The following is a 14,201-nucleotide window of genomic DNA, read 5'->3' as shown; positions in this document are numbered from 1 at the left end:
GCGCTGCTGCTGATGAATAGATAAGCTACTCCTACTATATGTGAAGATTGTGAAGTTGGCATAGCGCTTGTATACGTGTGCATGCTCTGCATCTGTGTGTAGCGGACGGACCGCGGCGTTGAATGAGAGATTCGAGAGGCTCATGAACTTTTCGTTTGATATTCGTTGTCTCGTAGCAACTAAATTACGCAGAAGTGAGTACGAAGAAATTAATTAATCTTGATAGTGTAATATATTCGACGGTTGAATATGATATCGAGTATGGAACGTGAGAAAACGACGCTTATCACTTTATGTCGCACAATGGGCGCATGTACGATTGCTCGCGCTGACATCGAATTGCAATGTCAATTGTAGGCATTGCGTCTCAATAATCAGTTTACTGCCAAAATATTCCCGAGTGCAACCCATTGTTGTTACAATGAATATTTATTTTGTACCGTGCAGTTTGTCTCTGTTTTGACGTTACTCCGAATGTGAAAATGAAAACCTAACCTTCTAATAACGCAACATCCGTATTTTCGTTTTCTAGATCTTTGCACGCTACCTGCAGTGGTACGTGCGCAACTCTATACAGCTTTTGACTTTTTTCGCAGTGTTGCGAAATTAGGACAAATTGCGTCTACTTCATGTTTTCAATCTGACAAATTGATTCTAATTATTTGAAGTCTTTTTTTTTTACGTTTCTTTTTCAGATGTCTAGTGCACCAGCACATAAGTATCGTTACAAAAATGTTGGGTTGGACTCCCAAGAGCTTAGGAGACGTAGAGAAGAAGAAGGGGTACAGTTGAGGAAGCAGAAAAGAGAACAACAATTATCAAAGAGACGAAATGTTCCTAATGTGGTTACTGATGATGATGGAATTTCCATCACTGAAGATTATACTGTTCCAGCGCCTGTTATGGTAATTGTCTTGGAGCTGATAGATTTCCATAATTTTTTAATATTCATTATAATCTATCCAATTTTTATCAATTGCATAGCAACCAGCTCAAGGCATAACTCCAGATATGTTAACAGCTTTGTACAGTTCAGACATATGTGAACAATTGGCAGCTACACAGAAATTTAGGAAACTTTTATCTAGAGAACCAAATCCGCCCATTGATGAAGTTATACATACAGGAATTGTACCAAGATTTGTAGAATTTTTGAAGAATGACACAAACTGCACTTTACAGGTTTGTTAAAATTGATAGAATGTATGTCTGATTATAAAATCCAAAGTGCTAATATGTTGCAATGTACAGTTTGAAGCAGCTTGGGCATTAACAAATATTGCCAGTGGAACGTCTCAGCAAACTCGTATGGTAGTTGATGCTGGTGCAGTACCTGTGTTTATCGCATTATTAAGCTCAGAGTATGAAGATGTTCAAGAACAAGCAGTTTGGGCTTTGGGTAATATTGCAGGTGACAGTCCAGAGTGCAGGGATCATGTTTTGGTCAGTGGCATATTACCTCCCCTACTCCAGTAAGTTTAATATATATTCAAGTAAGTGCAATAAATCAATTGTTATTTTAACATTACTTTTTGGTACTAGATTGCTTTCAAAACCAACGCGTTTAACAATGACGCGGAACGCTGTTTGGGCTTTGTCAAACTTATGTAGAGGAAAGAACCCTGCACCTGATTTCCAAAAAGTTGCACCGTGTTTGCCAATTCTTTCATATTTGTTAACCCATCATGATCCAGATGTATTAGCCGATGCGTGTTGGGCTCTTTCTTATTTAAGCGATGGGCCAAATGAAAAAATCCAAGCTGTTATAGATTCGGGAGTGTGCCGACGTCTTGTTGAACTTTTAATGTAAGTTTTTAAAAAATTGAAAATACTTTTTCATTGTATTTATTTTATCATACTTATCCATTCAATAGGCACGACAAGCATAATGTCACAAGTGCAGCATTGAGAGCTGTGGGTAACATTGTGACTGGTGATGATCTACAAACTCAAGTTGTTTTGAATTGTTCTGCATTACCTTGCCTACTTCATCTGTTTAGCAATCATGAAAAGAGTGTTCGTAAAGAAGCTTGTTGGACAATTTCTAACATTACTGCTGGAAATCCTCAACAAATTCAGGTTTGCTGATTTTGTAAATTATTTATTACCTCTAAATTATTTTACTAATTTATAAGACGTAAATTTGATTAATATTTCTTCAATGGATTTTTAGGCTGTCATAGATGCAAAGATTTTCCCTATTTTGATAGATATTTTAGGAAAGGCCGATTTCAAAACGCGCAAAGAAGCTGCTTGGGCGATTACCAACGCTACAAGTGGAGGAACGCCGGAACAAATTCGATATTTAGCAGAGCAAAATTGTATCCCCCCATTGTGTGAACTACTAACAGTAATGGATGTTAAGATCATTCAAGTAGCGTTAAATGGTTTGGAAAATATACTGCGACTTGGTGATCAAGACGCAGTTCATCATAATGGTGTCAATCCATACAGCGTTCTCATTGAACAATGTTTCGGTTAGTGATGCTTATAATTTACATCCACTGTAAAATTATTAAGATTGGAACTATTATAGTAGTTTATATGTTTTATATTATTTCATTCCGAAAAAGTCATAATTGAACTGCAGAACATTATTTTATTCTGTCATTACAAATATTATTTTACGTTTTAGGCCTAGATAAAATTGAATTCTTGCAATCTCATCAAAATATAGAAATTTACCAAAAAGCCTTCGATATTATTGAGCGCTACTTCGGTTCCGAAGAGGAAGACTCAAGAATTGCACCATCAGTGGATTCTCAGGGACAACAATTTCAATTTTCAACAGCCGACTCTTCTCAATTACCAGTTCAAAGCTTCCAATTTTAATTGAATGATCGAATTAAAAACAGCTATAAAGTGTGTCGAGGCATGCGTTAATTTTATTCATCGAATGAGCTACTGTCCATTTTAGGGAAAGATCTATCTCTAAAATAGAAATGAAACACGTAAGGAAATAGCTATTTAATTATTTTGTTTTTTAACTCTGGTTCGTATCTTTTTCGTATTGAAAGTTCTCAATTCGTTATATTTGGCGCTTCTAGAAACGAAACTGTAAAACTATCGTTATTAGAGCAGGTTATACTGTGAACACTTATAGTTTAAAAAAATGAGTTGAATAGCAACACTTGATTAATGAAGCTTTTAAAATATCGATTTTATCATAAATTATACATGTCGCATAAGTGAGCTCATAATTGCTGTGTAACTTACAGCTATAACAAGTTAAGTTCAATTTGAATGAAAAAAAAAAAAAATTATTAAAAAAATGACAAAATACGAAAAAAGTTAGGACTTAAGTAAGAATCTGAAAAAGTACTAAATCGATCGTCAATAATAATCGATAGTTAACTCGAGACACGGACATTACCTCGTTCGACGTCGACTGACCTGTTAAAACTAAAGAAAAAAGAAAACAGACTTGCATGCTACTTGCAAGACGATTAATGCGACTGAAGTACGCGACACTGTAGCCGAAACGAGACAACACTACGCAACTCGCTACTCCTCTCTTTACTACGCTAAGTAGGTACATGACCAATTAAACTTTTTTACTGTAAATACGTATCTAGTAATTTTGCAGGCCATTCTATACAGGGTGCCCTCGAGTCGATGGCGTGATATAAAAAAGAATGATATACGTTTTATACATATATGTAAAAGAAAAAAAATCGGAAGATTTTTAGAGTAAATTCGAAATTCGATTCGACGTCCGGAAACGCGTTTTAAACAGTCAGAGCAATGTTTTTTATATAGATTTTGAATTAATCGCTAAACTTTAAAATACGACAAAAAATGCGGCTATAACTAATAAAATCGAGAATTTTATTTGTTTTGTTTTTTAATTTTTATAATTTATATAAAGAAATTATGAATAATCAATAAAGAAACAGTCTCTTTATTGTAGAAAAAGCTTTATAATATAAGAATTATTTTATTTTTATACTTGGTTCACGTACTCAATGTATAAGTAAACTAAATAATTACCGAAATTTTCAATCGCTGTAGATATATTGAGGAAGGACTGTACAGCAACCAAAATTTCGGACATTCTGTATAAAAGGTCTGTGACTGTATAAAATGTATTTATTATTTAGGTTCGACGATACAATACTATGTAATACAAATACTATATATGCTACATACTTTTAGTTACCGACATGTGATTTCATGACACAAGAGATACACTACAATGAAAATCACTCGTTGAATATTATCTAGCGGAATACATTTTTCTTTCTAGAATTCAGAGTATCAACGAGTTTCTCATTGTCAATTTCCGATGTTTCCGCTGCAGATACAGCAGCATGCTCAACACTATTTAGAATCGTGCATCATTTTACACATCATTGAAATCCCTAAACAGTGATTTACTATTATATTTTAATGCTTACCTAGAACAGGATAAACACATCAAGAAAGTGACAATGAGTAGAAATTTTGTGATTTTGAGACGATGTCAGTAAATACTACAAGGACTGCCGACTGCTACGCTACAACGTGAAAGCGATGTTTAAAAACGAAGCATCGATTCATCTCATTTATCATTAAATTCTTATTAAGTTGAACTAATGTACTATTTCAGCAATAGAATATATATTGTGTATAATAATGCCAATAGTTTTATTAGCATCTTTTTACTTTTCTTTAAAACAAATTGTGCAAACTATATTAGTCAGCTTTTAAAAAATTACAAACTTCTCAATTGTGTAGTTTTCGATCTTTATTGCAAATTTAGAAGAAGAATTATTTTTTTTTACTAGTTATTTTCAGTTTTTTCCGCTTGTCATTAAAATTGTTTTTTTTTTTGTTTTTTTGAAAGTACATTAACGTTGTAAACGGTCAGTCAATTTTTATAATTTTTTTTCCTTGTGTGTACTATTAGTTTTTTAGAAAATAAAACTTATCAAAAAGTATATAAACCTTTGATAATTACTTTTATCTGACAAGGTAGATTTCTTTTATTTCAACGTATGTACATTATAATAAAGGTAATAAAATGAAACAAACAATTAGAAAGGTTGCATTTTATCTGTTTAGTTTTCAATAAAAGGTAGTTTTAAACGGGTACATTTTTATATAAAAAATGTTCACATTTCATTCAGTACAAAATGTCAATAAATAAAACATTACATATTGTTTAAGGACATACAATGAGTATTATTTATCTCAAGACTGCCTTTACCTTCTGTATTGCAATGAAATAGTAACATCAATTTTGTTAATTTAATGTTAAGAATATGTGACGGAAAAAGTCACGGGTAAACAAGATTTGATTACTGTTTCTTGTATTAATTTCCATTATAAAAAAATTTTATTATATATTGTTATATTTGTAGGTAAATTGAAGATCCATAAATTAATACTCTTTTAGTCAGACATTCACAATATTTTTGTTCAATTAAAAAAATAGTCTACTCTATTTTGTTTACATAATGTGTCAAAACTTCCATCAATATAGCTAAATATATAACAATTTCAAAAATACATAAGCATTATAAAAATACTCATTATTATACAAAAACGACTTACACTAAACATTTAACGTTATTTTCAAACTGTGGGCAATTGACAATCTATTAAATCTGGTTCAGGTTTTACTGACACAATAAGACCATCTGTGATCCTTGTGATCAAAGGCTGAATAAGATCTTTCTCCAGTTTGCCAGATAATTTTTTAGTAAGTTTCTTCTCAACATATTCAAGAGGTTTAATTGTTTTATCATAATCATCTGCAATAATAGTTATTATATAAATTACTTCTTCAATTAGGGGATTGATTCTATCACATAAATTGTGAAATGCTTTTAAAGCTTCTTCATTTATATTTAATAAGTCCCATATAATCTGAAATAAAAAGGAAAATGTAAAGTGCTAATAATAGTAATATAGTATAGTTGATAATAATATGCTGTACTAACCACAGTCTTTTTATCTTTGATACGTGAACGCAATGATGTTATGACAGATCCCACATCGTTTTCAAATTTTTCAGGAGTAAGTTGTAATAAACCACTGTTCAAAGCATTGCTACTAACTTTACCTAATAGTTTTGCCAAACAATTTAAAGGGTCTGATTTATCTCCAAGTAATATCATTATAAATGGCTTTTTAGGATGATTAATAATGTTCCTTATTCCAATAAAGAGATTTCCCCACAAATCCTTATCTTGATTATTATACTTATCTTTAATAGATTTTAACATTCTTTTTACATTATCTGTTGTACACTGCACATCTTCTTTTTGACATTTAAGAACATTAAAGTCTTCATCAGTTTCATAGTTATATTTATTGTACTGTAAACATATCAAAAATCCAATAAGTATTAAAACAAAGATCAACAAAAGACTTCCACTATTCCTCCAACATGATGAAGTGTATGTATTATTATTAACTGTTGTATTTTTAGATATTTTTTGATTTACTTGTTTTAAATTATTTTTTTTAGATTCAAGCTTAATATTTTGTAAATGATGATGTGATGATGAAGAACCTAAATTAAATGTTTTATTATCATTGGGAGTATTTCTTTGTTGTGGATATCTGAATCTAGTGTGAGTTTCATATTCTCCACTACTTGACTCTCTTCTGTATTGTATATCATTGAAGACCTCTTCCACATATGATAAATCACTCAATTCATTTTTACTACTTTCGTCTTCATTTATATCTTTTTGTTGTAATTTTTCTAAAGGTCTTGAAAGTTTTATAGTTTCATTATTTTTAATGTATTTAATTTCATCAAATTGCTTATTATCACGAATGGACATACGTTTACTTGGACGTGGCTGTAGTAAATGGAAATATGAATTATTTAAAAACATTGATTTAAAAAGCAGACAAAATAAAATGTCTGTAATCTTAGAAAATTTTTCTATTAGTTTTACTTACTTTACTCATATTTTCTGAAAATTATTCCACTATTAATTAACTTTATGATTCTATTTACGTTGTTTAGTTTCTTAACATTGTAAAAATTAAAAATAACCAACATATGATTTTGCAGTTTTAATACTAAACAAGTCAATTCAAGGCTGGGCTGAATCCCTGATGAATCTCCGCGATTCGCGTGGCGGGGGGCTTGGAAATGCGATTTCAGAGCTTAGGTTTGTGGTCGATGGCCGCTCAGTAGCTAAGGTCTATTTAATTTACCGCGCTCAGGTCAAATCTTTCTCGGAAACTCCGGTTCAAATCCCAATGAATGAAATTTTTTTACTCTGTGTTTTAATTATTTATAAGCGTACATATTATAAATGAATTTTTGATACTTTTAATATTTTCCAAATGAGATTATACTATGAAAATAAAAATATGAGGTAAAAGTGTCAATGTTAATTAAACTGTGGTTTATATATACTAACTAATATTTACTATAACTAATAACATTTATTACAATATTAATTTGTAAATGTCTACACAAATATTTATTTGTTTATATATTACGCTATCGTACTTTTTAATCTATAAATAAATAAAATGTAATAAGTAATCTACATCTGAGCATCAACTGCGATGACTAATGGAATCGAGTCAGAAATCGCGCACCTATTGTTCGAAACTTAATGTTTTATTAACTTATCTATTGAACTATTTAGAGACTATAAGTTTAATTTGCCATTTATTTCTATTTGTATGCATGTACTTTCTTACGGTCTTTATGTCGTATTATTATTGAGTTGTATTTGTCATATCACATACATTATTTATAAGTTTTGTCGTTTCGAAGTATTTTCAAATTCACTTGTAAGGTACAAAGTGCCTCGGCGTATTTATCAAGAAGTATTTTTATGTTACTATTTCTAGAAAGGTCTACAGTTTTACAGCCCTTATCTGCCTTTTTCTAACATTTAAAGCGACATTACAATTAGCATAGTATTAGTTTGTATGCTAGGCGATGGACTGCTCAATCGAACGACGGGGATCGTGCGACCTTTCAAGAATTTTCCGATTGGTACTTGTTACTTAAATTCTCTTTAGCTGGGCTAAGGATCATTATTGAGCGAGTCGAGTCAGTCGATCTAGACTAGAGGTCAAGTTTGTACGCTCGCATTGTACATGTTACTTACTAGAATAAACCTAAATTGATTTACTTCAGTTCACTTACTTTGTTGGAACTATTATTATCAATAATCACACTTCGTGTTAAATTAGTTTTTACCCGAAGAGCACGAGATTAGCAATTGTACAAATGCCATATTTGCAAACTTGCAGGATAGCATAAACGCTTTGTTTTCGTCCTTCGATTGTTTTTTAATAAAATCGGTTTTTTATTCCATTTCCGGCTTTTCCCTATCAATGTGAGTTTTGATTCATTGCAACATCCCTTTATCCTTAACATAAGATTAATTAATTAAAACGTTTTTAACAATTAATTATAAATAGTAACAGCTTTATAACATATTTAATAACAATAACAGTGCAAGATAAATAATAAGACGTAACAATTAAATTCAAACTTAACGTAAATAAAACATAAAATAAATACGTCGATGTCACCTTAAGTATGATAGCCTAACATGTCTTTTTACTCGCATATAGTCGCCGGACTGATGTTTAAACAAATGTCTAATATTAATTAATGTAACTTCGAATAATCTATTTTATATTCATCAATTTGGAGGATAAACATCAAAACTAATTTACGAGCGCTATAGACGCTCAGATGTAGATTACTCATTACATTTTATTTATGTCTAGATTAAAAAGTACAATAGCTTAATGTATAAATAAATAAATATTTCCGTAGACCTTTACAAATTAATATTGTAATAAATATTATTAGTTATAGTAAATATTAGTATATATAAACAACAGATTAATTATTTGACATTAATACTTTTATCTCATATTTTTATTTTAATAGTACGATCTCATTTGGAAAATATTATAAAGTATCAAAAATTCATTTATGATATGCTTATAAATAAATAAAACAAAAAGTAAAAAAATTTTATTTATTGGGATTTGAACCAGAGTTTCCGAGAAAGATTTGGCCTGGGGGCCTATTCTGAAAAAAAATTTTAGTACGGGGCCTATTCTGAAAAAAAATTTTAGCACATGTCATAAGCATTTATCACATCTAAAGTGATTAATTCTGTGGTAAACTGAAGTGACAAACTGATTTACCACAAAATTTTTTTTCAGAATAGGCCCCCTGAGCGCGGTGAACAGACCTTAGCTATTGAGCGGCCACGAACGCTTCTTAAATCATCTCCAGGCTGCTAAATCTTAATCATCAGCCCAGCAGTCCAGCACTACATTTGATATGCAATTTGATTTATATAGGGACTTTTAAAATAGAAATATTCAATGTTGGTCCTATGAAATTTCTAAAGTCGAAATATTTAGGTTACGCATTGTATTTTATACTTTACGTAGTATTTATCTTGATTTTAAAAAATTAATATAATACCGCAAAGTTCTACATACAAATTAAAATTTAATATTTTTATTTATCATCACTAATGTTACCAACAAACGTTATTGTCAATCAAGAGACTTCAAAATCCCGAGACATTTCAGACAGTAAAGGTTAAAGTACTACGAATGCGAATGCTAGAGGGGTCTGGAGTCTGGATACTTTGGACAACGACTGTCATTATCAAGACAACATGCATATTTTAAACATTCTTGAAGATTTTAGATTATTATAAAAAATAGGAAGGTGAAAAAGTTATAAACGACGAATTTAGTTGTGATAATTTTGCAAGCTACATGATATCAACAAAATGTGCTTCGGTCCATTTAAACGAATTTGCAATTGGGGACCGCTTACTGCTCTCGGTATGTCAGACAAAAACTAAAAAGCATTTATTAATTTTTATTGCATATATCCTATTTTATAACGTTTAAAATGATTTCATGTAATGGAAATTATATGTAGCAGTAATATCTGCAAGAACGTTCTATCGATATAAAAGTATAGGAAATAATTTATTTACCATGTATAATGGTAAACATTGCTCTAGCAGTAGTCGCTTTTGGCATCACTTATTATATTTTTACGTCATCAATGCCGGCATATTTGAATAATAATACCTTGCAATTAGTATTTGTTTGTTTCAATTTAGGCTTTTTAAATTAATCAAATATACTTAGAATCTTTTAGTTTGATTTAAAAATGATTTATTTTCATATTTATATTTGTTTTTTGAATCTTAATTTTTTTCTACATTATTAATAAATTTCTTTCAGCAATAATTAAAGTTATCACTTTGATGACGATACATTGTAGCAGACAGATGAGGGTCAGAGAAGAATCTACATACAATATTAGCTTTATAACATTTATATTTTTTAGTGGCATGACTCTATATCACTTTATTAATTCTATCTATGAAGGTCCTGGATATCTTCCATATAAGTGGGTTCCAGTACGTAGAATCGATAGTTCAAATTAATCTAAAATATATTTAAAATAATATACTTTTGTAGCTTTAAATTACTTTCTTATACAGAAAAATATAAAAGACTGCCAGTTTTTACAATTTTGTAATGTTTGCCAAGGATACAAAGCCCCACGTTCTCATCATTGCAGAAAATGTTAGTCACAATAGAAAAACTGAACATGTTATATATTCACATTTACAGTTTTTTTTTAATACCTATTTTTATTCTAGGCAGTCGCTGTGTCTTAAAGATGGATCACCATTGTCCATGGATAAATAATTGTGTGGGTCATCGAAATCACGGTTATTTCACTGCCTTTTTAGCAAGTGGTGTTTGTGGTTGTTGTGTTTCAACATATATTTTGGTCAGCTGGTTGATGACTGTGTTTTCAACTAGGCCTTTACCATTCAATCCACCTTCTATTTTTATATTAGTCTCGTCACTTTTTAGTATAGGCCTTTCGGTTGGTGTTGTCATAGCTGTAGGAATGTTATTATACTTCCAGGTAATCGTTATACAAATATTTTTAAGAATTAGTTATATTTTTAATGATTGCTGATAATTATATATGATACAGATACAATCCATTGTGAAAAATCAAACTGGCATAGAACAGTGGATTATAGAAAAGGCAAATTATAGAAGATCTATCACTGCTGATCAATTTACTCATCCGTATTCAAAAGGCTGGCTTTTTAATACTAAACAAGTACTCTCTTGGCATTGTATGGCACCAGGTGATGGAGTCACCTGGCCTGTCATTGAGGGATGTGATCAATATACTTTAACAGTTAGTATTATTTCATTAAAAATATTGACTACATATCAACGATTAATTAAGTAAAAAATTTTATTTAGCGTGAACAATTAGCACAAAAACAAGAAAAACGAAAAAGAGCCAAACAATATAGAGTTATCGCCAAAGTTACGGGATCTTGGGTTCCAATTAGTCATGGATGCAAAGTACTGTGTTCACCGCCAATCACCGACGAACCGCGAATAAAGTTAGATATTGGCGATACCGTTATGGTGACTCGATGGCGCAAGTGAGTCATCGATCTTGTGATTATATATGTACAATAAGTGTAATTTGATTGAAATTCAACAATAACCACTTATTTTTCTTTAACAGTCATTGGTTATTTGGTGAAAAGGAAGGTGTGATTATCGTATCAAATGGTAAAGATAATCGCGTTCGAGGCTGGTTTCCTCGACCTTGTGCAATACCAGTGAGCGGGAAAGATGGCCCGTTAGACGACTATTTTGATTTAGACTTAAATGCACAAGACTTCATTCCAAGCGCAAAGGTCACATCAAAATCGACTGAAACGGACTTTAATTATCGCGCGGAATACGTGTCTTCGAAAGCGTCCAAGAAAAAACATAAATAGTACAATTTAACGTATAGCTTAAGTAACGTAAATTTTCTAATATAGAACGTGACTATTTCATGACTACGGATATTATTTGTGTGAGATATTTTTACCTGAAAGTTTTGTATTTCGTAAAAATCGATAGCATTTTTGTATTCGTAGGCAAAAAATTAATCGACATTTGCAATTCACTCAGGCAAACACTCATTCCATTTTGTTACAGTCATTTCAAGCCTAAATACGTGTACAAATGAGTCTTACATGATAGTTTTTTGCAAGATATTTTTATCGATGAAGTGCCTAAAAACAAAATACTCTATAAATTTGCCAAACAAAAAAAAATTCTCTGCTAAGCAACATCAAGATAAAGGATACGTATAAAAAAGGAATTTGGATTCAGCCCACGCTTCGAAAAATACGGCCTGTTTAATGCAAGCGCTTGCCATTGGAAGATAGCCGCGAATTGCACAAATGTACGTGGGACAATCATGCCGATTATTGTGACAGACCGCGGACGAACATTCTTTTGAAAAAGACTCGAGAGTATATGTTGCGTACTGCACGCGGATTGTAAATTATCATTGGATGCAGACGTTCACCTGGATGTAGACAAAAGACGAATACTAGGCTGGGCCAATCAACCTTCGATTTTGAAAATCTGGTCGCATGTTATTCCGCTTGGAATATTTTAACCGCAACGCGCTGTTCCACGCCCGAATGAGCCGCCATTCCGATGAAAATCAATATATGTTAGTGTGAAAAGTCGCACGCTCGTGTGTATGTGTGTATTTGCGCGTAACACTACATCATACAGCACTAGCACAAAAAGAATGGGAGAGAAAGAGGGGAAAAACGGGAGTTTCGCCGTTAAACGTTCAGGGGGTAGTTTGGCAAGAGACACGCAACGCAATGGGCTGTCACGCAGAGCTAAACCTGAATATATGTATTTTTTTCCTTTTCTGAGCGAGTTTTGTTTAGAAACTGAATATTTTTTTCTCGAATATGTGTCAATAGTTGAAAGACAAGAAAATAAAATTTGTTTGTTTGTTGATTCTCTATTCTGTTTGGACGATTTCAAATTTAATATATTGAGTCACCAGAATTTTTCAAGTATTCGAAAAACAAATTAATGTATAATTTACTGTAGTCATGGCACTATAATTGGTAGAGTACACTAAAGAAATTAGTTTTATAAAATAACTTATAAATGAAAATTCAGATGAAGAATTTGAACCGGCATCAATCGAATATAATTAGCATCCAAAAGCATTTTATAATATTCGTTTGCACAAAATAACAATTCACCTAGTTATGTAGATTGTCGAAGAAGTATAATACGAGGATGATAATGTGGTGTACAGACAGCAGAGCTCGTGTTTAGAATCGTGTACGCGTGACCAAAAACGAAGAGAGAATGAGAGAGAGAGAGAGAGAGAGAGAGAGAGAGAGAGAGAGAGAGAGAGAGAGAGAGAGAGAGAGAGAGAGAGAGAGAGAGAGAGGCAGGCCAAATGCGAGAGCACGGCTTATACAGGTGTATAGCAGTTAATTTTCTGTATACGGCGAATATTGTACGGAATCGATTTGTATATGTATTGGTATTTTCTTTATCTTAAAAACGTTGCTTCGACGAATGATTTATCACGAATAGAGACCTGGAGGTCGTGTACGATAAGAGATTGTCTACCTTTCACGGGGGTGATTTTTCTTGATAGTGTGTTCAATTTGTTTCATTCGTTCATTTTTTTGTTGTCGAAACAACGATAGATAAGATATTCAATACAAATGAGGTTCTATCCATTAGATTGATTTTACTACATAGATTCAATTTATATATGGTAGTAAGGAGAGATGCCAATTTGGCCTCTTATGTGATTTTTTCTCTCTGTGTATCACAACGAAGATATATAATTTTTATTTTTGTACGTTACTTGTTTTGTTTCCACAATTGTAGTTATATGCTGTATACGTAACAACACCAATCTATACTTTCTTGAAAGTAGCCAAGGTTGATGGACCATTAAAGAATTAGACAATTTAACTTATACTCAGTCAACTCGAAGATTATATACGTAAAACTATTATGAAATGAAAAAAAACCACTGTAGATTACTAGTTTTAACGAATTGTGTGTTTTGATCTTAAGATGGGACATGGAATAAAAAAGTATAATTAAATTATAGAAAGTATCTACATTATTCAATAAATTATTCCGAATCACTTAATTTTTCTCGCATAAGACTACATGATATGGTAATTAATAATAGATCGATTTAAAAATAGATTATCGATAATGAAAACATTTTTTCGCATCATTTCTCGAAAATAAATCTATTTTTAATATTTTTTCTTGTTATATAAACACAGCAGGTACCTTGAAAATTTCAAGCATTATTGAACTTTGAAGTATATACAGAATATTTATTTATTTTACAC

The 14,201-nt window shown here is 31.4% G+C and overlaps 3 protein-coding genes across 4 annotated transcripts; 2 read left to right on the top strand and 1 right to left on the bottom strand.

Moving 5' to 3' along the window:
* On the top strand, window positions 1-4,057 carry LOC131664870 (importin subunit alpha-7). Of its 2 annotated transcripts, XM_058936295.1 has the most exons (9): window positions 1-194; window positions 696-905; window positions 985-1,182; window positions 1,252-1,472; window positions 1,543-1,806; window positions 1,875-2,079; window positions 2,174-2,477; window positions 2,636-2,951; window positions 4,012-4,057. In XM_058936295.1, exons 2-8 carry the CDS (start codon window positions 696-698, stop codon window positions 2,830-2,832), a joined length of 1,599 nt encoding a protein of 532 aa, XP_058792278.1. In that variant the 5' UTR covers window positions 1-194; the 3' UTR covers window positions 2,833-2,951; window positions 4,012-4,057. The 2 variants fall into 2 exon arrangements, with proteins under 2 accessions (XP_058792278.1, XP_058792277.1); XM_058936294.1 differs by lacking the exons at window positions 1-194; window positions 4,012-4,057 and adding an exon at window positions 271-555 and having other exon boundaries at window positions 2,636-2,839.
* A 1,495-nt stretch (window positions 4,058-5,552) lies between these two features.
* On the bottom strand, window positions 5,553-7,076 carry LOC131664871 (uncharacterized). The gene is made up of 3 exons (XM_058936296.1): window positions 6,898-7,076; window positions 5,925-6,794; window positions 5,553-5,850 (listed from the first exon to the last, which is right to left on the bottom strand). The coding sequence occupies exons 1-3, from the start codon at window positions 6,904-6,906 to the stop codon at window positions 5,557-5,559; spliced, it is 1,173 nt and encodes a 390-aa protein (XP_058792279.1). The 5' UTR covers window positions 6,907-7,076; the 3' UTR covers window positions 5,553-5,556.
* Window positions 7,077-9,468: 2,392 nt separating this feature from the next.
* On the top strand, window positions 9,469-13,990 carry LOC131664850 (palmitoyltransferase ZDHHC6-like). Its single transcript, XM_058936268.1, has 7 exons — window positions 9,469-9,789; window positions 10,201-10,379; window positions 10,464-10,548; window positions 10,626-10,900; window positions 10,973-11,185; window positions 11,254-11,441; window positions 11,528-13,990. The coding sequence occupies exons 1-7, from the start codon at window positions 9,735-9,737 to the stop codon at window positions 11,784-11,786; spliced, it is 1,254 nt and encodes a 417-aa protein (XP_058792251.1). The 5' UTR covers window positions 9,469-9,734; the 3' UTR covers window positions 11,787-13,990.
* The last annotated feature ends 211 nt before the right edge of the window (window positions 13,991-14,201 follow it).

The sequence above is a fragment of the Phymastichus coffea genome, unplaced genomic scaffold (assembly GCF_024137745.1).
Source record: "Phymastichus coffea isolate CEN01 unplaced genomic scaffold, Cenicafe_Pcof_1.1 PCOF00046, whole genome shotgun sequence".
NCBI lineage: Eukaryota > Metazoa > Arthropoda > Insecta > Hymenoptera > Eulophidae > Phymastichus > Phymastichus coffea.
Note: the sequence above shows the minus strand (reverse complement) of the source record. Positions and strands in the feature narration are given on the sequence as shown.

What these genes read in the sequence shown, in the direction of transcription:
- LOC131664870 (XM_058936295.1), top strand. Translation starts at nt 696, where the DNA reads ATGTCTAGTGCACCAGCACATAAGTATCGTTACAAAAATGTTGGGTTG. An exon ending in ATATTACCTCCCCTACTCCA is followed by an intron (nt 1,473 to 1,542) that starts GTAAGTTTAATA and finishes TTTTGGTACTAG; the next exon opens with ATTGCTTTCAAAACCAACGC. An exon ending in CGTCTTGTTGAACTTTTAAT is followed by an intron (nt 1,807 to 1,874) that starts GTAAGTTTTTAA and finishes TCCATTCAATAG; the next exon opens with GCACGACAAGCATAATGTCA.
- LOC131664850 (XM_058936268.1), top strand. Translation starts at nt 9,735, where the DNA reads ATGTGCTTCGGTCCATTTAAACGAATTTGCAATTGGGGACCGCTTACT. An exon ending in GGGACCGCTTACTGCTCTCG is followed by an intron (nt 9,790 to 10,200) that starts GTATGTCAGACA and finishes AATTTCTTTCAG; the next exon opens with CAATAATTAAAGTTATCACT. An exon ending in GAATGTTATTATACTTCCAG is followed by an intron (nt 10,901 to 10,972) that starts GTAATCGTTATA and finishes TATATGATACAG; the next exon opens with ATACAATCCATTGTGAAAAA.
- LOC131664871 (XM_058936296.1), bottom strand. An exon ending in TCAAAGATAAAAAGACTGTG is followed by an intron (nt 5,851 to 5,924) that starts GTTAGTACAGCA and finishes TTTTTATTTCAG; the next exon opens with ATTATATGGGACTTATTAAA.